At 44.4% G+C, this 25126-nt stretch overlaps 1 protein-coding gene across 1 annotated transcript in view; it reads left to right on the top strand.

The window, feature by feature from the left end:
* Positions 1-25126, top strand: part of LOC126298426 (angiotensin-converting enzyme-like) — a 267596-nt gene that overhangs the window by 137230 nt on the left and 105240 nt on the right. The window contains exon 5 of the mRNA XM_049989754.1: positions 22094-22285. Coding sequence (XP_049845711.1) covers positions 22094-22285 — 192 coding nt within the window. The remainder of the gene's footprint in view (positions 1-22093; positions 22286-25126) is intronic.

Below are 25126 nucleotides of genomic sequence, written 5' to 3'. Positions count from 1 at the left end.
ATGTAATCACATCTCAGTCCTAGTATAATATATTTGTCCAATGAATACCTGTTTATCATCTGCATTTCTTCTTGGTGTAGCAATTTTAATGGCCTGTAGTGTAACAGAAGGCCGCGGTGGTCTCGCGGTTCTAGGCGCGCAGTCCGGAACCGTGCGACTGCTACGGTCGCAGGTTCGAATCCTGCCTCGGGCATGGATGTGTGTGATGTCCTTAGGTTAGTTAGGTTTAAGTAGTTCTAAGTTCTAGGGGACTGATGACCACAGCAGTTGAGTCCCATAGTGCTCAGAGCCATTTGAACCATTTTTGTAGTGTAATATGAACGACAGCGCAGTTTTCTGATCGTTATGCAGTGTTTACGTCCTAATAGAGATAACGGGCTTCTGAAGACAGACGGGAAGTGCTCTAAGAAACAAACATATTATGTGAAATGAAATCCAGTGACGCGTTCCGATGATTGTAACATACCGTATTATGGTAATAACGCTGCAAAATTATAATGTTCCGTTTTATAAATTCATTCGATTTTGCCTAAGATTCTCCTCTTATTTGTTTCTTTTAGTAATCTGTTATTCTGTACATACATAATGCACCATATACTCGGTTTGGCATGTTCTAATTTTTCTCTGCCTTTGCAGCTCTTCACCTCCACTCTCACATCTTAAGTCTCGATAACGGTTGCGGATGTTGTAGCAGGTGACCCACTAAATTGCTTCTTTTCATTACAAGACCTACTTCTCAGTCTGTTCTTTTGGGAAAAGCTTCATTTGGGTCTGACAACTCTAAATGCCATTCTACAACATACATTTCTAATGCTTCCCAGTTGATCTCCTACGGTTTCCTTCAGTGTAGTGGACTGTGGTATATTTCCAGATTCCTCGCTTATAGTGTTTCTTAAGACACTGATGGAAGACTTTCTCGAGGCGGTTGTTGTTTATCTTCAAGTGTCGCCAGTTCAGAGTTTTCAGCATCTGTCCCTTCTTTGTTTACGTTCAGCATCCCCTGTTTGGTCTGCGTGCCACAGACTTGAGCGGTAATCCCGGATGGGTCGTACGAGTGTTTCGTAAGCAAAGGCTAAGGTTACTAGTAACAGCGATACTCAGCTTTCGGCCCCTCTCTTCCTACCGGAAATTTCCTAAAAAGGACAGGGTGTTCGACTAACTTAACTGTTACTTGAACCTACCGAAGCTACACGTTATGCCACATGCTTTTAAAAATCAACGAAATATTGCAGCCCAAGGATCCATTCATGAATTGTGCTGCCTCTAACTCAGGCTTTTCATATGTATTAAATTGAGTCACTCATTTAGCATTCAAAAACTGCAGGGTCTAACTTTCTGTTCTTTGTGCAATCGCTAACATCACAGTAGTTCCATCCAGCTCCCTCTTTGAGGTGTTCAGTTATCCCCAGCCTTTTGTTCCAGCTTTACAGTCCAAAAAGATCTTTGCCAGTAATTTACCTCTTTTTATTGAACTTTCCTTGTTCCCTATTTCAAGTAATCTAAAAGAAACTGTTCTGTCTAATCAAATATTTGTGACAGTATGCACTATCTTTTTTCTGTTTACTGAAACATGTTTTGATTCTTATTTTCTACACTTTCTCTTTATTTACTATGAAAAGTAATACATTGTACAGTCGATGACAGAATTCTTGAGACCCCTCGTCTCGTCCTTATTCTGAACTACAAACCTTCGCTGTCTGTTCACAGCCGGCCGCGGTAGTTTAGCGGTTCTAGGCGCCCAGTCCGGAACCGCGCGACTGCTACGGTCGCACGTTCGAATCCTGACTCGGGCATCTATGTGTGTGATGTCCTTAGGTTGGTTAGGTTTAAGTAGTTCTAAGTTCTAGGGGGCTGATGACCACAGATGTTAAGTACCATAGTTCTCAGAGCCATTTTTTTTTTTGTCTGTTCACGAAGTACAACTTGCAAGGAGACGAATTGCTACCAGCCTATTGTCTGTAGACGTGAAGTCCAAACACTATGCAAACATTGTCAGACTGTTTTAGATAATGTGGAAGAATCTGTTTTAGATAATGTGGGAGAATCTGTTGCTGCTGATTGATTTATCTTTTATGTATATTCGCTGTGTCCAGTATAGTAACATAATTACGCTGTTTACTTTACTGCAATTTCACTTTTGAAACGGCCTGTGTCTACGTTCACTCCACAGTTATATTGAAGTACCGTTACGGTACCACCACGAAAGTATGCAAACGAAGCAGTAAGCGTAGATACATTACACATCGGAATAACGGTAACAAAACATTCAGTGCCACGATGAAGCCAATACAACTGATAGAAATTGAAAAAGCAAGCACTAACAAATGTGCAATTCATCGAGATTTTCGCCTTTAGATCTGCAGGGTACAGAATCAAGATAGCGACATGACTTATGGGGGAGGCGTCGTCTTAGGTTTTTTTACTGGTTGTTGATCCGTTTGCTTATAACTCTCTCACAGAAGAGCTAAAAGTCTTGTCTCAAGCGAAATTAAAACCGAAAACTAACACAGTTTTTAGGGTGAGTGGGGAACACTATATCGCTAAGCTAGCATACAACTACGTGAGAAACCACTGCCTTGTTGTCCAAATGTTGTCTGAGACAGAGAATCCGTAACGTAAATGGCTAAGTAAGTTGGTGTTGGAATCAGTTTCTTGCACGTGAAAACACAAATTTTCTTTCTCTACGTCTTTAGTGAGAATAATTTAGGATATTTAATCTAAATGGCGAGAAAATTTCGAGGAAATTTACTAGGTTACCTATGAATCATTCTAGTTATTATACCAACGGTCACATAATTGCCAAACGTATTCCACAATGTTGCCAAATCTCCATCAGACTAGTGAAAAGCAGAACATGTTTGCCCAGCCGATATGTTTCTTGAGCTGGCTGGAACTGAGAAAGATTGTTCTTCGATGAAGTTGCGTCGCCGGCTGCCACTGCACTGACTGGGGGCAGAAATAATTAGTATAGGAAAATGAGTTTTGTTCGAATTTCTGTAACTGTGATTCAGCTCTAAAGTGCAGTTACGAATAATATCCACATGCACTGAATGGAACTCTAATATTATAAATAAAGAGTACAGAAAATTATTTATGTGTGTCTCCTCTTCAATAGCTGTTTCATGCATTATTGTTTTTCTGATGCAAGCGAACTGACAACTAAAGTATTACACACTGGAACTGAATCGCCTTTGTAGTATCACAAGACGCTAATAAAGTTACGAGTAAATAACATTCATCTTCATATTATATACTTGAAAATGTAATTCCTTATTAATGCTAACACTGGCGCCACCTCAAATACATAAGAATACAAGTGAAAAGGCTACATAACACTGTTTGTGGATGTTCTCGTTTTTTAATCGAATTCCATAAGCAGTGAACACCATGTTGTTTCAAATCACAAAAGCAAACCGTGGAAGAAAATCTTTCGCGATGCACAAAAAATAGGACTGAAAAGCCGCGAGGAGAATTAACCAAGTGAATTAATGAAGGGCAAACACGAGTCCAGCTCCTAATGAGATTAAAGGAGAAGCACTTGTTATGAGAATGTGAAACAAGGAACAAAAAGTGCTGAAAGCAATGTGTCGCAAATGTCTTCTTAAGTAAAACTGTCATACATACTATATAAAACGAAGGGACGAGTAGTACAGTCTACAGGTATTGGTTACAATATAACTTACGGTGATGCTTTTTCAATAAAGCCGAAAAGTACCTAATGAATGAGTTTTTCAATTTTAGGGCAGCTTAAGACAGACTTAAACGAAATTAACAGGTTGGGGTTACTCTAAATCAGGAGTGGGCAGTTGTTGTGACTCAGAGGCCACTCTATGGAAACGGATGTTAGAGGAGGGCCGCACATTTTAAAATGGTTGCATTCATTAGTTAACTCATAAGAATCAACAAAATATAAACGAAATAAAATTGTGGCCCATCTAACCAATTTATTTATTGTGCTTATTTCATACCATCCGTAGCTGCAAGAACATTTAATTTTAGAAGCAGTTTATTGAGAGTGATGTATCCTATTACACGTTCCTATAGATTTTTTTAAATGTGTGATCAGACCGCTTGTTTTGATTCTCATCACAGCTTGCAAGTTAATGTCGGCAAAGAACATCTATATCAACATCTATTGATCCTCAAGCAAGAAAAGCTTTGCTCACAAATGTACGTAGACCGAAATATAGAGAACATTCTCCCAGCAAATTTTTTCATACACGGACGTTTTTCAGCAGACAGAATTTATAAGAGGCAACGAATGTCGCAGCATTCGACACTTATTTCACAGTGTGACGTAAATGCGTGTTAATAAGTTCAAGCTCCAGATCCTCAGGAGCAGTGTCAGTACCAACAATGACGGAATGAGAGAGCAAAATGAACTGAGGCTCAGTTTTCCTAAAGCCCTGAATTCTTCTTGTAGCTTCTTCCTCCAAACACTGCAGATGATCCATAATCTTAACAGAAACACAGTTATGTCTGGTTTTCGTAATAAAGGGAAATGAGAAAAATTGCCTTTACCTGCTTACTTTGCAAATTGATATAGTTTTGTTTTGAGTAATTTTAGATGCTCCCACATTTCATGTGCCAACAGCTGCCTTACCTAAAATTTCACATTAAGTTAATTCAGTTTCTCAAATATATTAGCTGCTGTCTCATATGACAAACTGAGTGTTGGCTTCTCTCTCAGGTTCTTCGATCGACGTTTGTTTGTGATTTTTCTGACATTTCGCAAGAACGATTGGCTAGCATTGCCGATGTTTGACCCACCGTAACTGGTGGTGGAGTCGAGCTCGTAGCCCTAGATTACATGTATCTGGCGCGGGAACGTCCAAGGGCTTCTCCGTTGTCATTACTGCTGCGGGTCTCCCCTTGCTACTTGAAACTTGAAGCGGTCGTTCGCTAGAGGACGGGAATCCAGGATCCGATCACCTGTACGCTTCCTTCTTTCTTGTTAAAGTTATTGTCATATTTGTATCTTTCTGCGGTTTTCGATACACGCTTTGTCCCAGGTTTTCATCTTCCCTTGCGACCAGCATATCTGGAAGGGGTAGTTGTTGCCAATTTTCTACCTCCATGGTAAATTTTATGTTGGCATTGTGACTGTTCAGGTGTCACAGAGCTGTTCTCACAATGACTCCACACAACAAAGTTATCATCGGCCTACCTGTACCACACCTTAGGTTTACAACCTACAGTGGTGTGAACCTGGGGCACGGGGCGTATCGAAAACCAAGACACACGGACTGATACCTGCACAAACTGTCGAATCACAGCTCGAGCCAAATAAGAGTCTTGATTACGACGCTTGTAACGCGAGCAAGACGAATGTGTGAGTCGCAGTACCTCAGACGCGAGATAGATTTCTGAGGAGCAATGGGTACTCCACCTGTTACACAAGTATTGTAATAGAATCAAACACTCAGCGAAGTGACATATCCGGAAAAGAAATCTCGACTGCAGATTGCAGTCGTGTGTGTGAGTTGCGTTTGCTTGTGAGTGCATGTGTGTGTGTGTGTTGTTTGTTTGTGTGTGTGTGTGTCTACGTCTATTGTTGACGAAGGCCTTAATGACCAAAAGCTTTATTTTTGACAGTCTTTTTGTTGTGCCTATCTGCAACTCAGCATCTCCGCTATGTGGTGAGTAGCAACTTCCCTTTTATTGACCGAAAATCTAAACTCCTGGAAATGGAAATAAGAACACCGTGAATTCATTGTCCCAGGAATGGGAAACTTTATTGACACATTCCTGGGGTCAGATACATCACATGATCACACTGACAGAACTACAAGCACATAGACACAGGCAACAGAGCATGCACAATGTCGGCACTAGTACAGTGTATATCCACCTTTTGCAGCAATGCAGGCTGCTATTCTCCCATGGAGACGATCGTAGAGATGCTGGATGTAGTCCTGTGGAACGGCTTGCCATGCCATTTCCACCTGGCGCCTCAGCTGGACCAGCGTTCGTGCTGGACGTGCAGTCCGCGTGAGACGACGCTTCATCCAGTCCCAAACATGCTCAATGGGGGACAGATCCGGAGATCTTGCTGGCCAGGGTAGTTGACTTACACCTTCTAGAGCACGTTGGGTGGCACGGGATACATGCGGACGTGCATTGTCGTGTTGGAACAGCAAGTTCCCTTGCCAGTCTAGGAATGGTAGAACGATGGGTTTGATGACGGTTTGGATGTACCGTGCACTATTCAGTGTCCCCTCGACGATCACCAGAGGTGTACGGCCAGTGTCGGAGATCGCTCCCCACACCATGATGCCGGGTGTTGGCCCTGTGTGCCTCGGTCGTATGCAGTCCTGATTGTGGCGCTCACCTGCACGGCGCCAAACACGCATACGACCATCATTGGCACCAAGGCAGAAGCGACTCTCATCGCTGAAGACGACACGTCTCCATTCGTCCCTCCATTCACGCCTGTCGCGACACCACTGGAGGCGGGCTGCACGATGTTGGGGCGTGAGCGGAAGACGGCCTAACGGTGTGCGGGACCGTAGCCCAGCTTCATGGAGACGGTTGCGAATGGTCCTCGCCGATACCCCAGGAGCAACAGTGTCCCTAATTTGCTGGGAAGTGGCGGTGCGGTCCCCTACGGCACTGCGTAGGATCCTACGGTCTTGGCGTGCATCCGTGCGTCGCTGCGGTCCGGTCCCAGGTCGACGGGCACGTGCACCTTCCACCGACCACTGGCGACAACATCGATGTACTGTGGAGACCTCACGCCCCACGTGTTGAGCAATTCGGCGGTACGTCCACCTGGCTTCCCGCATGCCCACCATACGCCCTCGCTCAAAGTCCGTCAACTGCACATACGGTTCACGTCCACGCTGTCGCGGCATGCTACCAGTGTTAAAGACTGCGATGGAGCTCCGTATGCCACGGCAAACTGGCTGACACTGACGGCGGCGGTGCACAAATGCTGCGCAGCTAGCGCCATTCGACGGCCAACACCGCGGTTCCTGGTGTGTCCGCTGTGCCGTGCGTGTGATCATTGCTTGTACAGCAGGTAAAAGTCGTCAGCATACAAGGACGGTGGTACTGAGGGTACCATAGATTCTGCTACAGCATTGATGGCTACTAGGAAGAGAGACACTCAGTACAGAGCCCTGCAGGACCCCATTTTCTTGGAATTGTGGGGTACTGTGGGAAGCAAGCAAGAACTTGAACCCAGAATGTATGGTGCAACGGGAAGTTTTGAATAAGTATAGTGAATGGACACTGGAGATCCCATTCGTAAAATGTAGCAGGGATGTGGTGTTGTCATGTGATGTCGTAGGCCTTTGCAGGTCGATAAAGATGTCTATAAGGATTTGACGTCGGGAAAAAGATGTTTGGATAGCAGAATCCACGTAAACCAGATTATCAGTAGTGGAAAGGCCTTAGCATAAACCACTGTGAGATGGAGGCAGAAGACCTGGAGACTCATGGAGCCAACACAGCCGCTGACTTACCATGTATTCAAGCAACTTATAGAGGACATTGGTGAGACTAATTTGGACAATAAATGTCCATCTCTAGGGGGGGGGGGGGCTTACCTGGTTTCAGGGCTGTGACACGCTCCAGATGCAGTTAACGTATCAAGTATATGATGCCAACAATCCACCATTAGGTGCTTCATCATTTAGTTGTGGATACGTCCAGCCATTGGGCTGTATCATGGTAAAGGGCTAGGACACGACAAATTCCCACTCGCTGAATATAGTGTTATATGACTCCAGGTGATGTGTAGTAAAAGATAATTGCTTTTGCTGCACCCACTGTTTTAGTGGCAATACTCAGACACAGGCTTGAGCATAATGTAGAGCAAAATGTTCCGTGATGGCGTCTGGGGCAGCATAGACAGTGCCACTCAAGTTAATAACATTTACACCTGCAGGTGTCTGGTATCCACAGAGATGTCTGATCTTATCCCAAACTTGCAAAGGAGAGGAACGTGGCCCGATGGTTTAAACGCACTGTTCCCAGCATTCTCACTTCTGTCGTTTTATTTGGTGGTGGACACAGGCATGGAACTGCTTAGAGGCAATAAGATACTCTGTCGATGGGTGTTGATTATGGTGTTGAGGAGCCCACCTATGATCTCTAATGGCCTCTGATGACCATCAAGGTACTATCTTCATTCGAGGCAGGCCTGAGGGAACGGGGAACTCTATATCTGCTGCAGAAAAGAATAGCTGTAGTTCTATTCTGGATTGCCCCATGCGGCAGCGAGCCAAGGGCGAAAGCAGAGGCGAAAGCATTCCAGTCAGTGCCGTTGAGAGCCCATCTGTGGAGGTGTCCAGCGGAGTAACGCTGAGAAGTGACACAAAAACTGGAAAGTGGTCATTACCGCACAGGTCACCATGGATCCTCCAGTGGATGGACGGGAGAAGACAAGGTTCAAATGGTTAAAATGACTCTAATCTCTATGGGACTTAACATCTGAGGTCATCAGTGCCCTGGTGCCTCAGGGGCTGCCAGCATCTCCCCCTCGGCCACAGGAGTGGAACAGAAAAGGTCTGATGGCATGGGTGCCACCGGAATGTCTTTCTCCTTGGAGGACTTTTCCTTGTCTTTCCTCCTTATAGGAGTTTGATGATTGCAAGGGATTCTCTAGATCTGTTTCAAGTGAAGATGATGAACGTGAAGCCCTGCAACCAGCAGACTGTGGCTCTTTCAGCAGAAATCTTGGAGAGAAATGTCCTGAGGGATCTCTTCCTGGCAAGACAAGCTGGGGCAAGGTGATTCATCTCCAGCTGCAAAGTGCACACCAATGTCCCTTGTGGGTGGGAAGCCATCGATCCCAATATAGGTGTGGGAAAGCAGCAAGAGGGTAGCACCCAACAAGCAGGGAGCAGGCATACTTGAGCGGCCCTGAGGGTCCACTGTAGAAGGGTAAGAGGTGGGAATACTGTTACCAAATGGCGCAATGTCGTGGTAGCTGTGTCATATGATATTGTTGTACATACAGGGTGGAATTCTTCTTGGCCTTATGGTAAGTTAATCCGCCCAGAATCTTGTACTCCTGCAACTTATTCTGTCTCTGGAAAACATAGCAATCTGGTGAGCAGAGAGAATGGTGCTTTCCACAGTTGGCACAGATGAGGGGAGAGGTACAAGAAACATTCTCATGCAGTGCACATCCATAATTTCTACAGATGTAGCTAGCATTGCAACGCAAAGACATGTACCCAAATTTCAAGCACTTGAAGAACCACATGGGTGGGGGGAACATATGGTTCCACAGTGCATTGGTATAGCATCAGCTTGACCTTTTCAGGCAATGAACCGCCCTCAGAGGCCAAGATGAAGGCACCGGTAGCGAATCTATGGTGATTTGGCTTCCTATGTGCATGACAGACAAAGTGTACACCCAGTCTCTGTATGTCCATCTTTTTAGAGATGGTTGCGAGACTCGTCTGTTCGATAGGGGATGTCAAATTAAATGCCTTTCAGCCGTCAATTTTCAATCTTATTTTATTGGGAAACCAGTTTCATCGTTTTACTACGCCATCTTCAGTCCTCTGACCGACGTGTAGGAATAATCTACCTTGGTTTTGGTCAAAACAGGTGCCAGCAATACTAATATTAGTAGATATTTAATCACAAGCGAGGTAGATTATTCCTACACGTCGGTCAGGGGCCTGAAGATGGCGTAGTAAAAAGCTGAAACTGGTTGCCTAATAAAATGAGGTTGAAAATTGATGGCTTGAGATCGTTTAATTTGACATCCAAGTGTACACCCTGTCGCTCCAAGTTGGGGTCTAGCTCATCATCAGATTGTAAGCAAAGGTCTCTGTGAAAAATTGTGCCCTGAACCATATTAAGACTTTTGTAGGGAGTGACACTCACTGGTTTCTCACCTGGCTGTTACAAGCGAGCAGTGCTCAAGACTGGGCAGGGAATGCTGTTTTTACGAAAACTCAACTACTCTTTATTTCAGGGAGGGCTGAAACTTCCCCAAACTTTTCCTCTATCGTTTCTATAAAGAATAAAGGCTTTGTGTCTAAGAAGGATTCCCCATCAGTCCTTGTGCAAACTAAGTCTTCGGGGGTTCAAATGGTTCAAATGGCTCTGAGCACTATGGGACTTAACATTTCAGGTCATCAGTCCCCTAGATCTTAGAACTACTTAAACCTAACTAACCTAAGGACATCACACACACCCATGCGCGAGGCAGTATTCGAACCTGCGACCGTAGCAGTTGCATGGTTCCGGACTGAGCGCCTAGAACCGCTAGACCACCGCGGCCGGCGTCTTCGGGGGGGGGGGGGGGGGGGGGGTGGGGGCTACTTCTCTTCTTGCCATTTGCCTCTAGGCTCTTTTTACAGTCAGGGGAGAGAACATTTTAGGGGCGTATCTCTCTATATTAAAATAGGACTGTCCCTTCATGGAGACTGCTGGGGCTGTATAGTTGCCAATGGGAGATAACTTCATAAGCTTCATTTGCAGCTCATCCGCCATGGTGCCACCCACTCCCAACAGGGGCTCTCCCCATTGGCGCCACCCAGCCTTATCAATGGCTACCTTGCCTGTTATCCGTTTCTGGGAGTCCCAGAGCCCCAGTCATGATGGGCATATACTCCTTCACATACATGGAGAGTTTTCAGCTTAGCCACAAACAGTGCGATCCCTGTCAGGGAACTACCATTATGCTAGTACTTGACGAACCCCACAATGAGATGGCTACCATGCTTGGTTTTAGGTGTATTACCTGATTAAAGGGACAGGTTCAAAGGTGTATGGGCACAAAGGTGGAGCATACACCGCATTTTGCGACCCTCCCTGCGTCATCCACAGTTCTGCAGAATTTTGAAAATTGGTGGCAGGTCAAACCCAACAATGGGGACCATGTGTTTATCTAATGAATAGTTGTACAAAATGCCGGAAATGGAGACTCGAATCCCAATCATAAACCAGATCCAAGCATGGTCTGCACGCAGATGACCATCCGATGAATAAGCGAAGGAGGATAGGATAGTGGAAGTACAAGCTTGCGGCATGGAAAGGAAGTTATACTGCAAAGGCTGGGGCTCAGTGGTAACCATGCACATACTCACGAAAGAGTTGTGAGGAGGAGATAAATCATTAGCAGGTCGCATGTGGCATGCGGGCGGCTGTTTGCACACCTCTGTCCTAAGTGAACTTGGGATGGAATGTGTATGCTGTACCTCTCAGTTGAAGCATTCTGCTCCTAGTTCATTTCCCAGTTGTTTCTTACTAACAACTCCTGTAGGCTATCACTGCAATGATAGGATAATTATGCAGGTGTAATTATTAAAACAGACTGCCGTGTTAAGCATTACGACAGTTGCAACCGAATCTAACTCACTGTATAACGCTAAGTGTAGCTTTATCTCGCAAACTTGACGGCTCACCGAGGAATAACTTGAAAGGAAACGATTTATACGAAATGAGGTTGATGGAATAAATTACACATTTCGTGACTTAAATCATTTCTTCCATAATTATTTCCGTTTCGAAATCACCCCTACAACGTTAACAAACCCAGAACACACGTTACTAAAGATCTCTTCGGGTCGTTTTAAATACACTCCTGGAAATGGAAAAAAGAACACATTGACACCGGTGTGTCAGACCCACCATACTTGCTCCGGACACTGCGAGAGGGCTGTACAAGCAATGATCACACGCACGGCAAGGCGGACACACCAGGAACCGCGGTGTTGGCCGTCGAATGGCGCTAGCTGCGCAGCATTTGTGCACCGCCGCCGTCAGTGTCAGCCAGTTTGCCGTGGCATACGGAGCTCCATCGCAGTCTTTAACACTGGTAGCATGCCGCGACAGCGTGGACGTGAACCGTATGTGCAGTTGACGGACTTTGAGCGAGGGCGTATGGTGGGCATGCGGGAGGCCAGGTGGACGTACCGCCGAATTGCTCAACACGTGGGGCGTGAGGTCTCCACAGTACATCGATGTTGTCGCCAGTGGTCGGTGGAAGGTGCACGTGCCCGTCGACCTGGGACCGGACCGCAGCGACGCACGGATGCACGCCAAGACCGTAGGATCCTACGCAGTGCCGTAGGGGACCGCACCGCCACTTCCCAGTAAATTAGGGACACTGTTGCTCCTGGGGTATCGGCGAGGACCATTCGCAACCGTCTCCATGAAGCTGGGCAACGGTCCCGCACACCGTTAGGCCGTCTTCCGCTCACGCCCCAACATCGTGCAGCCCGCCTCCAGTGGTGTCGCGACAGGCGTGAATGGAGGGACGAATGGAGACGTGTCGTCTTCAGCGATGAGAGTCGCGTCTGCCTTGGTGCCAATGATGGTCGTATGCGTGTTTGGCGCCGTGCAGGTGAGCGCCACAATCAGGACTGCATACGACCGAGGCACACAGGGCCAACACCCGGCATCATGTTGTGGGGAGCGATCTCCTACACTGGCCGTACACCTCTGGTGATCGTCGAGGGGACACTGAATAGTGCACGGTACATCCAAACCGTCATCGAACCCATCGTTCTACCATTCCCAGACCGGCAAGGGAACTTGCTGCTCCAAGAGGACAATGCACGTCCGCATGTATCCCGTGCCACCCAACGTGCTCTAGAAGGTGTAAGTCAACTACCCTGGCCAGCAAGATCTCCGGATCTGTCCCCCATTGAGCATGTTTGGGACTGGATGAAGCGTCGTCTCACGCGGTCTGCACGTCCAGCACGAACGCTGGTCCAACTGAGGCGCCTGGTGGAAATGGCATGGTAAGCCGTTCCACAGGACTACATCCAGCATCTCTACGATCGTCTCCATGGGAGAATAGCAGCCTGCATTGGTGCGAAAGGTGGATATACACTGTACTAGTGCCGACATTGTGCATGCTCTGTTGCCTGTGCCTATGTGCCTGTGGTTCTGTCAGTGTGATCATGTGATGTATCTGACCCCAGGAATGTGTCAATAAAGTTTCCCCTTCCTGGGACAATGAATTCGCGGTGTTCTTATTTCAATTTCCAGGAGTGTACTTTGGTAACTCGAGGTCGCATTGAGGAATGACCGCTGTCCTACTCTATCGTCATCCTACTGATGCGCTTCAGTCTTTAACTAGCACCCTAAAATTTCTTCCAAAACCTTAATAATGAATAAGAGGGCGTGCTGATAAGTAATGGCTTCGAACTTTTGTGTGAAAACTCTTAAAGGTTTTTTAATGAAACAAACGCTATTAATATTCTGCATAATTATTTTTAATCTATACGTATTTACATCTAAACATAATCTCCTTGGCAACGAAGACACTTCACTCAGAGATACCGGTTGATTGCTACCATCATTGCAGAATGTTTGACTTTTTCATGGAGCCACACACTCACCTCAGCTTGCTGTCTAAGTAAAGCTCTCGAAGGTGTTTATTAATTTCTGGAAACAGATGTAAACCAGATGGGGCCAAGTCGGTACTGTATGGAGGATGCTCGATGACAGTGAACCTAAGGAGTCGGATGGTTGCAGATGTCGCAGCGCTGATGTGGGGCCTGGCATTGTTGACAAAAGCACGCAGTTTCTCTTGCACCGACGTAGTTACAGTACACACCACCTTTGGACATGCTATAACTCTGAGGCTTCTTGCAGCAAATGGCTGCAAATATACAGATATGAAGAATAAAGTTGCAGAATGTTAATAACGTTTATTTTATTTAAGCCAGTTTTAAGAGTTTGCACATAATAGTTCGGAGACACTACTTTTCTTGCACGCCCTTATTGTTTCAGGAAGAGCATCAAAGAGAGAGACTAATGAAGTTCATAAATAACAGGAAATGAAACATGTCAGTTTCTACGAAGTCTATACGGTTTAATATAACTTTAAAAAGCCTGAGATTAGGGTAATAGCTCTGAGGCATCAGAGAAACGGTGATTAATTTTGATAATATGTTAGTTATTCAAGACAGAAATTTGGAGCCTGTAGGGACAGGTCGAGCAATGTTTCTGGTGCGGAAATACTGCAAGAATTCCATGTTCCATGCACGGTTTTGGAGTTATATCAGCAGATTTCTGAAACTATGTCTTACAAGAGGGACCCGCTAAAGATTTCTTACACAGTCGAAACTTCGCTTGGTGAAAGAAGGTAGAAAATGAGGGAAGACTTATTTTGTGTCAGGCGCCAAGAACCAATATTGTCCGAGAAAATGACAGTCAAACTTTCAATGATACTGCATCAGTTTGCAGGCATGGTGTTACACTAAGAGAGTTTGCAGCGTAGTGGATAAGATCACAGTTTCAAATTTTTGCGTTCCATGTTCAAATTCAATGTGTTGTTATTTTTGTCGCAAAAGTATGTGACATCAGTATTTTTGTGACATCGAGAAATACAAAGGAATCATTTACAAAGAAATAAGCGTTCCAAATGTTGTTGAAATAAGATTTTATCGTCACAAATCTTATATAACATTGTTACTAATAGTAATTGAAAAGAAAAACAGATAAATTGTAGCATAACAAATTTTGCTTTTATTTTTACTTTCACACTTCAAGAGATCCAGAGTATTCCCCAGGGCGATATCGATGGTAAAAACGTTCGAAGAATAAAATATTGAAGCATTACCTGCAACGTGTGATGGCACATATACCACAACCACATTCTTTAATGTGCTTATCACTAGGAAGGCCAACTTAGTTAACATTGTTAAATACTTCGCGATCGGCGAACCAAGCATATCAAAGCATTTTCTTGAGGGTTGGAGCCTGCATCCAGGCAAGTTTTATTAATTGCATGGCTTCTACTTGTGATTTCCGTTGGCTATGCGAAGAATCTAGGGCACTTCTGTAATGGACGAATGTAGTTCTTCACCTATCAGTTTAAGTATGCGTCGTGGGGCTGCCTGAACGGGATACACCTTGGCCGAGTTACTTTTAATGAACACGGCGACATTCCGATTTCATTGATAAACAGACCACCGCGTGCACAACCCACGAGTCAATAATGTGCAAAGACGGATCCGTTTCTGCTTAAGATCAAAGGGCTGAAGTCAAGGATCATTGTGGACGTTAGAATTTGGAAATATCTTGCTGTTCCCAATAATTTATCAAACGTTAGTTTTGCACTGGTGCTGATGTATGTGGTGACACGTCGCTGCCAAATTCTGTGTTTGCCTTTGATTGAAGCGCACCAAGTGTTTGAAACTGTGAATTCAAAACTTTCTCACAGTAATGAGTCTGCTGCTGCTATTGGCCATTTCCATAGTGCTCGTGTAGCAACCACATGTCCATTGTTTCTAGACTCTGTAAAACGATGTAACACCCACACATTGATTATTTTATGTTTATTTCAAGTCAGTCCTCTGCTTGTCATCTGGGTGTTCCACCGCAATAGCTAATTTGCACTTGTGAAGTAACGCACTCGTACACTGCCCAGCGCGGAATAACACTTCCCGGAAAACTGTTACTAATTTTTTTGTTTGTCTCCATGATATCAGTGGCAGATTTTGTTCTCGAGTCCCGCAAAACGTAAATCAGTCAATGGAATGGCATCATAATGTGTACAAATCAGCGACAAAATTTTCAAAGCTCATGAACATTACCTATCATCTCTTTCTGGACGGAGTTTTGTGACTTTACGTAAAAATGGAGCCAATTCGGTACATGAATAACTCGTGGGATGGGAAAAGCTACTCCTCATTATACGAAGACCTGATTGTCGATGAAATCGGAATATCGATGTGTTTATTAAAAGTAATTCCGCAGTAATGTGAGCAGTTCTGTTAAAAAAAAAACACTTTTTGTATATGGTTGTATAAGATATTTAACATAAACTCTAATTTTAATAACATCTGAAGTGCTCATTCCTTTTGTAAATTATTCCATTGTATTTCTCGATGTCACAAAAATATTGAAGTCATTAACGGCACATACTTGCGTGACGACAAAAGAAAAAAGTAACATAAGACTGGATTTGATCATTGAGCAAAATAATTCGAAATAATGATCTTGGAAACAACGCCACCGACACGCTTGGTTTAATGCAGAATGTTGTACCTGATGAAGTAACAATTTTCATTGCCTGTTGATTCAGACTAGGTTGCAAGTGCCGTAATATTTAACATAGCTGTCTGTTTTCAAAATTACACCTCCGTAATTCTAATATCATTGTAATAATAGCGCAGAGGGATTGTTAATGTGAAATAACTGAGAAATATACTAGGAACAAAATGCACTAACCGCGAGGTACTGCATAGACATTCCGTCCCACGGTCACACGGGGTAGCCTCAACTTGTTGCTTTCATTTGTTTTAAGCTCCCTGAAATTTGGAAAGGTCTTCATTAGGCGCTTTTCGGTTTTATTTTCAAAGCATCATCAGCAGTTATAAGGCAACCATTACGATTACGCGACACTTTCCGTCGTTTTGAATGAGTTTTGCTTAAGAATGATATGTTCGACACATTACTGTCAGTACTTTTTGTTCCTCGTTTCATATTCTCATGACAACTACTTCTACATTCATGTTATTAGAAGGTGAATCGAACTTGCGTTACAGTAATTCACTTGGTCAGTTTTCTTTTGTGCTATTGAGTCCTATTTTTCGTTCATTACGAAAGATTTATTTGCACGGTTTTCTTTTTTGATTCGAAATTGTATGTTGTTCGCCGCTTCTGAAATTCAATTGCAAACGCGAATAGCTCCAAACAGTGTTATTTTGTCTTTTCGTTTGTGTTATTATATATTATGAGTGGCGCCAATGCAAGCATTCATAAGTAAAAATGTCTTCAACTGTATAATATTAACCTGGATTTTATTTACTCATAACTTAATCAGTGTCTTTCGATGCAAAAAAGCGATTCCCTTCCGAAGCGTTATTTTGTTGTTTGCTCTTTGCTTAAAGCAGGAAAACAAAAATACCTACTACAGCTATTGAAGAGTAGATCCGAATTCATCATTTTCCTGCTCTTGATTTATGATGCTCGAGATGCAGCCTGTGCATTTTGATATTATTCCTAACTGAGCGTTAGACCCAGTTCGCACTTACAGAAATTCGAATAAAACTCATTTGCCTAAGCTAGGTATTTCTCCAAGTCATTACAGAGGCAGCCAGCGTCATAGCGTCTTCAAAGGGCGACGTTCCCCAGTTCCAGTGAGCTCAAGAAACACATCGGCTGTACGAACGTATTCTCCCTGCACTAGTCTAATGAGTGTGGAATACGTTTGGCAATAATAGTAGTAAAAGTAATATAATGGCTTCCCGGACTGATTCAGGATTATCCTGGTAAATTCAGTCGATATTTTGTTGTGATTTAGATTCAATGTTGTGGATTATTGTCACTTAAGGGATGACACAGTGGTCCAAGTAACTCGTTCCAACACGAAATTCAGCTTATTTCGCCATTTACGTTGCGAATTCTTCGTCTCCGCCATCATTTTCGCAACAAGGAATTGGTGTTTGATGTAATGTGTTAGCTTAGCGATAAAGTGTTTGCGGTTCAAGCTGAAGAACTTCATTTTTGCCTATTCTGTGGAAAAACCACTAGCAGGCAGCTCAAAAATTAGTAAATAATCCTAAGGCACCTCTCCCGCAAGTTTTATCGCTACATTGATTCTGTACCCTGCAGATCTAAAGCTGAAAAATTTCTGAATCGCACACTAGTTACGCCTACTGTTTCTACCGTTACAAATTGTATTGACTTAAAGGTGGCACTGACTGATTTGTTATCTTCATACTGTAATGTATCTACTCTTACTGCTACATTTGTATACTTTCGTGGTAGTCCCATAACGCGACTTCATTATGACTGTGAACTTTACGGAGCAATGACCGTTTCGATGCCAAAAGTGCGTATTATGCTGCTAATACGCTGGTTTATTAAAAGAGATTTTTCTTAAAGTTAACATGAAAAGATGTAATTCATTTACATTGGTACAGTCCATAGTAAATAGTGTTTTTCCGTAGGTTATTGATCACAGCACAAAAAATAAGAGAGAAAGTAAACAGAAACATTATATTCTCCGACATTATCGAAATGATTCTGACCAATGCTTGGTTAGATTTTCGACTTCACGTATGTAGACAGTATCTTGGTAGCACTTCGTCTATTTACATGTCTGGGTTCGCAGACAATAAAGTTGTGGAGTTCAGCTTAACGATGAGACGAGGTGTCTCGCGAATTCTGTCCCCGACTGTATTTAAAGCATACTGTTCATCATATCTGGTCTAAAGTTAGTTCACTATGTTAAATACAGTACTCAATCTTTGCTGATGCTGATGTGCGTCTTCATCTTATTGGACCGGCTTTATTTGGATTCCTGAAATCGTCAAGTAACTGCAGAAGTACAAGAAGAGAAAGTAACACGCTCATAACTGTTCACGGTATATACTGTATAATCGGTCTGATGAATAGTGTCAGAAGCTCCATTAGGCTCTTCACAGGTGATGGTGTTGTATTGATGAGGAAAATACCAGAAAACTGTAATATAGGAAGACCCACAAAGGATCGACAGTTGGTGCACGAACAGGCAATTTACGCTCAACAGATACAAACGTAACGTACCGCACATAAATTGGCGGAAAGGACGATTATTTTTCAATAACAATATTAGCAGTAACTCACTGGAAGTAGTAACAGCAATAAAACATCTATGAGTATCTCCCTAAAATGAAACAACCAAGTGAAAAATCAGATGCCACGCTGAAATTGTTTGGAAAGGTCGTAACGAATCGTATTAGGGGCGATCAAAACTTTGCATTTGATGGCACTGCTGCAGCGTATATGCAACACAGTACGATTCCGATTCGGGTATATAAGTACCGACATTTAGACAATGGATTAGGATGTCTTTCCGACATACGTGCGGTAAACGCCGAAACGCGAACCGTGCCGATGGTATTACCAAATGCTTCCAAACAGAACGAACGTTCTGCTATCTTTTCCTTCACTGCCGAATGACAAACATGTGTAAACATTCACTGGAAAACGAAGGATGTGTATCGTACGCCATGCCTGCCAAAAACCATTGTTGTGGAATGGTGCGGCAAGCTGTTGATGGCAACACCTTCCTTGAACGTAGTGTTTTAGGCAGCACCACTACTCGGCAGGAGAGTCGAAGGCGTCGAAGATGTATTGGTGTCAGCCATCGTCCCCTCATCCCAAGAACTTCAAGAGCCAGCCATCTGCTGGAAAGGTAATGCTCACTCTGTTCTTTGATTACCAGGGAACATTGCTTATTGATTACAAGGAATCTGGCGCCTCCATCACTAGGGAAACGTACTGCGCAACGCTAGAGAAATTACGGCATACAGTTAAGGTGAACGTCCGGAAAACTACGACAAGGAGTGCTGCTGCCTCATGATGACGCAAGTACCCATATCGCAGAAGTTACTCCAGCGTAGGAGACGCTAGAGCACCCGCCCTATAGTGCTGACCTCTCTCCATGCGATTTTCACGCCTTCGGTCCCTTAAAAAGGGTTTAGAATGGTCGACGATTCCTATCGGACGAGGACGTGGAGCAGGCAGTTACGGACTTCTTCACGCAGCAGGACACGGTATTGTACTAATCGGGTATCTTCATGCTGGTGCGTCGGCGGGATGATTGCCTTAATGCTCACTGCGATTTTGCGTCATTGCCATGCCGCTACTCGACTGTATGGCCTTCGAACGCAAAATTTTTGATGACTCCTTGTAATGCACCTTTAAAAAGTGTAGCTAATAAAACCCTTGTTCTGGTGATTCTTGGGTATTTATAGTCAGACTGGGACGTAACTACGCGGAATTGCTTGTGGAAATAGGGTTGATTCCAATGAAGAGAGGCGCGTTCTTCCCAGGTTGATCTGGATAGCGCGACAGCGTCATGGAGATGTTAATACACCGTCAGTGGAAGGCGCTACAAGAAAGGCGTTGTGAAACATGGAGAGGTTGACTTCTGAAATTCCGAGAGCATGTGCTCCAATAAGTCTCGGGAATCACATTGTTTCCTCTCACGCACATCTTGCAAAATGAACATGATGGTAAGATCAGAGAAATTCAGTCTCATAGAGAAGATCAAGGACAGTCGCTCATCACAATAACTACTCACGAATGAACAGGGAACTAATAGTATCCTTCGTAACACGCCTTTCTGTGGTGTATAGATGTAGCTGTAGGTGGAAATCTTGACTTAAACGTGAACACCTAACGCCGTCGAAAAAATTCCACGAACTTACAGGGTGTTTCAAAAATGACCGGTATATTTGAAACGGCAATACAAACTAAACGGGCAGCGATAGAAATACACCGTTTGTTGCAATATGCTTGGGACAGCAGTACATTTTCAGGCAGACAAACTTTCGAAATTACAGTAGTTACAATTGTCAACAACAGATGGCGCTGCGGTCTGGGAAACTCTATAGTACGATATTTTCCACATATCCACCATGCGTAGCAATAATTTGGGGTAGTCTCTGAATGAAATTACCCGAAACCTTTGACAACGTGTCTGGCGGAATGGCTTCACATGCAGATGAGATGTACTGCTTCAGCTGTTCAATTGTTTCTGGATTCTGGCGGTACACCTGGTCTTTCAAGTGTCCCACAGAAAGAAGTCACAGGGGTTCATGTCGGGCGAATAGGGAGGCAAATCCATGCCGCCTCCTGTATGTTTCGGATAGCCCAAAGCAATCACACGATCATCGAAATATTCATTCAGGAAATTAAAGACGTCGGCCGTGTGATGTGGCCGGGCACCATCTTACATAAACCACGAGGTGTTCGCAGTGTCGTCTAAGGCAGTTTGTACCGCCACAAATTCACGAAGAATGTGCAGATAGCGTGATGCGGTAATCGTTTCGGATCTGAAAAATGGGCCAATGATTCCTTTGGAAGAAATGGCGGCCCAGACCAGTACTTTTTGAGGATGCAGGGACGATGGGACTGCAACATGGGGCTTTTCGGTTCCCCATATGCGCCAGTTTTGTTTATTGACGAAGCCGTCCAGGTAAAAATAAGCTTCGTCAGTAAACCAAATGCTGCCCACATGCATATCGCCGTCATCAATCCTGTGCACTATATCGTTAGCGAATGTCTCTCGTGCAGCAATGGTAGCGACGCTGAGGGGTTGCCGCATTTGAATCTTGTATGGATAGAGGTGTAAACTCTGGCGCATGAGACGATACGTGGACGTTGGCATCATTTGGACCGCAGCTGCAACACGGCGAACGGAAACCCGAGGCCGCTGTTGGATCACCTGCTGCACTAGCTGCGCGTTTCCCTCTGTGGTTGCCGTACGCGGTTGCCCTACCTTTCCAGCACGTTCATCCGTCACGTTCCCAGTCCGTTGAAATTTTTCAAACAGATCCTTTATTGTATCGCTTTTCGGTCCTTTGGTTACATTAAACCTCCGTTGAAAACTTCGTCTTGTTGCAACAACACTGTGTTCCAGGCGGTGGAATTCCAACACCAGAAAAATCCTCTGTTCTAGGGAATAAACCATGTTGTCCACAGCACACTTGCACGTTGTGAACAGCACACGCTTACAGCAGAAAGACGACGTACAGAATGGCGCACCCACAGACTGCGTTGTCTTCTATATCTTTCACATCAGTTGCAGCGCCATTTGTTGTTGAAAATTGTAACTACTGTAATTTCGAAAGTTTGTTCGCCTGAAAATGTACTGTTGTCCCAAGCATATTGCAACAAACGGTGTATTTCTATCGCTGCTCGTTTACTTTTAATTGCCGTTTCAAATATACCGGTTATTTTTGAAACACCCTGTATCTTTAAGTGATGTAAGAAGTTGGGTTCAGACAAATGGAGGTTCCAGTGTATGCAAAGTGATGTTGGTTGGAAGTGGGGTCACACGAAGTGACAACTAATGTTCCAGACAATATATCTAAAAATACTAGTTCTGGATGATAGCTCTTTAGCATGGTATGGGATTTGAAAGCAGGCTGTTTTTATTCAGGCTTACAAGGCCATGGCACTGAAATCATCAGTAATGTGCTGCGAATGAGTCACGTCTGTTAGCTTTTGAGGCAGTCTTTATTGTTGATACCATAACGTTGTCAAACATCGGGCATTTCAGCAGTTCTGTGAAAGTTGGTTCCAGACCCGTTTCCCGAGTACGTTAAATACTGACGCATGAATTTCTTGCATAATATTTAGGACCGGCTAGCACACATAATTTTTGTTTCAGATTACATGGACATGGGGGAATGCTGGAGAGAAGAACTAGACACACGGCTGCTGGAGGAAGAAGTGTTCAGGCTGTACGAACAAGTAGAACCACTATACATCATGCTCCACGCTGTTGTTCGCCACCATCTCGCCAACTACTATGGCGACGACATTGTCGACCGCAAAGAGCCAATACCAGCACATCTCCTAGGTAAGTGGCCGTACTTAGTAACTTCTGCAAAGCATCTATAATGCGAATGCTGTTGTCTCTGAAACCAGCCATGTGTTTTGTATCGTCGTACAAATTGGTTGGCCTCTGAAACTAATTCTCGTTCACTGTGAAGGCACAGAACAATATTTATGCCTTTTAGTCCCATAGTCTCATCTCTTTTATTTAAAGCTCTAATTTCTATTTTTTCCATGGCGATCCTGTAAACTAACCTCAAATTGCAACGCGTAATTGCACCCATGGAAAAGTAGCTTTTTACTCTCCTGACATTTGCCTTAGTTGTATGAAGATGTTCTCCAGAGGCCAGAAAACTCATAAGATACTACCTAAATACTTTGTCCTGAACGTGCAGCACCGTATATATTCAGAGTAAACCCAAACTCCAAGGACAAAGTTTTAGAGATTTCTCAGGATAATATCACGGTAATTTGATACACTATGCGATCAAAAGTATCTGGAACCCTAAATCCATACGTTTTTCATATTAGGTGCATTGTGCTGCCACCTACTGCCAGGTACTCCACATCAGAGACCTCAGTACTCATTAGACATCGTGAGAGAGCAGAATAGGGCGCTTCGCGGAACTCACGGACTTCTAACGTGGTCAGGTGATTCGGTGTAACTTGTGTCATACGTCTGTACGCGAGATTTTCCCACTCCTAAGTATTCCTAGGCCCACTGTTTCCGATGGGACAGTGATGTGGAAACGTGAAGGGACACGTACAGCACAAAAGCATACAGGCCGACCACGTCTGTTGACCGACAGAAACCACCGACAGTTGAAGAGGGTCGTAGTGGGTAATAGGCAGACATCTATCCAGACCATCACACAGGAATTCCAAACTGCATCAGGATTCACTGCAAGTACTACGTCAGTTAGGCAGAAGGTGAGAACTTGGATTTCATGGTTGAGCGGCTGCACGTAAGCCACACATCACGCCGGTAAATGTCAAACGACGCCTCGCTTGGTGTAAGGAGCTTAAACATTGGACGATTGAACAGTGGAAAAACGTTGTGTGGAGTGACAAATCACGGTACACAATGTGGCGATCCGATGGCAGGGTGTGGGTATGACGAATGCCCGGTGAACGTCATTTGCCAGCGTGTGTAATGCCAACAGTAAATTTCGCAGGCGGTGGTGTTATGGTGTGGTCGTGTTTTTCGTGGAAGGGGGTTGCACCCCTTGTTGTTTTGCGTAGCACTATCCCAGCACAGTCTTACATTGATGTTTTAAGCAAGTTCTTGCTTCCCACTGTTGAAGAGCAATCCGGGGATGGCGACTGGATCTGTCAACACGATCGAGCACCTGTTCATAATGCACAGCCTGTGGCGGAGTGGTTACACGGATTGGATTGTTTGAGGGAAGAGACCCCAACAGCGAGGTCATCGGTCTCATCGGATTAGGGAAGGACGGCGAAGGAAGTCGGCCGTGCCCTATCAAAGGAACCATCCCGGCATTTGCCTGGAGCGATTTTTGGAAGTTACGGAAAACCTAAATCAGAATGGCCGGACGCGAGATTGAACCGTCGTCCTCCCGAATGCGAGTCAAGTGTGCTAATCACTGCGCCGCCTCGTTCGGTGTGGTTACACGACAATAGCACCCCCGTAATGGACTGGCCAGCACAGAGTCCTGACCTGAATCCTGTACAACACCTTTAGGGAGTTTTGGAACGCCGACGTCGTGCCAGGTGTCACCGACCGACATCCATACCTCTTCTCAGTGCAGCACTCCCTAAAGAATGGGCTGTCATTCCCCAAGAAATTTTCCAGCACGTGATTGAACGTATGCCTGCGAGAGTGGAAGCTGTCTTCAAGGCTACGGGTGGGCCAACGCCATATTGAAAGCCAGCATTACTGATGGAGGACGCCACGAACTGGTCAGTCAATTTCATCCAGGTGTCAGAATACTTTTGATCATATAGATTATAAGTGCTCCGTGGTTCCCGGTACCTCGACACAGAGTAGCAATCTAATTAGAATTTGCTCAGTTTATTACCACAATTACCTTTGTTTATGTAACGATACTTGTACAATAGTGAAATAGGATGTAATATGCTATCACGAAAACATACACCTCTGCAAAAAGTCAATCATTTGAAACTATTGTACTTCTAAAAAATAAATTTATTATTTGCCTTGGCAATTGGATCTAAATTTTCTAATGATATGAGAATAGAATATTGATTTGCAAGGTAAGTGTGCCTTCGCTATGAATTTTTAAGTCTTCTTTTGTGGCTGAATAAATATTTTCACGAATACACGAAGCATCGAAAAAAGTAGAAATACAGTTTCTTTATTCGAAAACGATTTGCAAATGACTTATGCGCATTATTCAATATCTCCTTTATTAAGATACTAATTGAATACTGAGCGTTGCTCTAGTACGTATTTATTCCAATCTTCTATTAGCGAATCTCCTCCTGTTGTAACTGCGACCAGGACGGTCGCGGGGTAGCAATGGCGGAAAGCGCGGTGGGACCCACGGAGAGGCCCGCGAACAACAACACAACGGGAGAGTATGGACTCGACCAACGAAGGACAGAACGAATAGAACAAGATCGAACAATGGAGTCACAAGGAAGCAAACACGTCTACTCGTACACAGAACAAGGAAGTAAGCTGTCTAGCGCGAAGCGAGGTGTAAACCGACGTACGCGATATTAGACTGGGTGGCTGATCGAGAGGCAGGCGCTTAAGTACGCTATCGCAGGGCGCCGCAATTGGCCGCTGTGTCCACGTGTTCCACTGTGGCGCCCTCACACTAAAATCGGGCCAGGAGGCGCTCGCCGCCACAGCTTACGGCGTGATGGTGCAGAGACCTCT

Source organism: Schistocerca gregaria, chromosome X (genome assembly GCF_023897955.1).
Source record: "Schistocerca gregaria isolate iqSchGreg1 chromosome X, iqSchGreg1.2, whole genome shotgun sequence".
Taxonomy (NCBI): domain Eukaryota; kingdom Metazoa; phylum Arthropoda; class Insecta; order Orthoptera; family Acrididae; genus Schistocerca; species Schistocerca gregaria.
The sequence above is the reverse complement of the archived record's forward strand: the minus strand, read 5'-3'. Positions and strand labels throughout refer to the sequence as shown.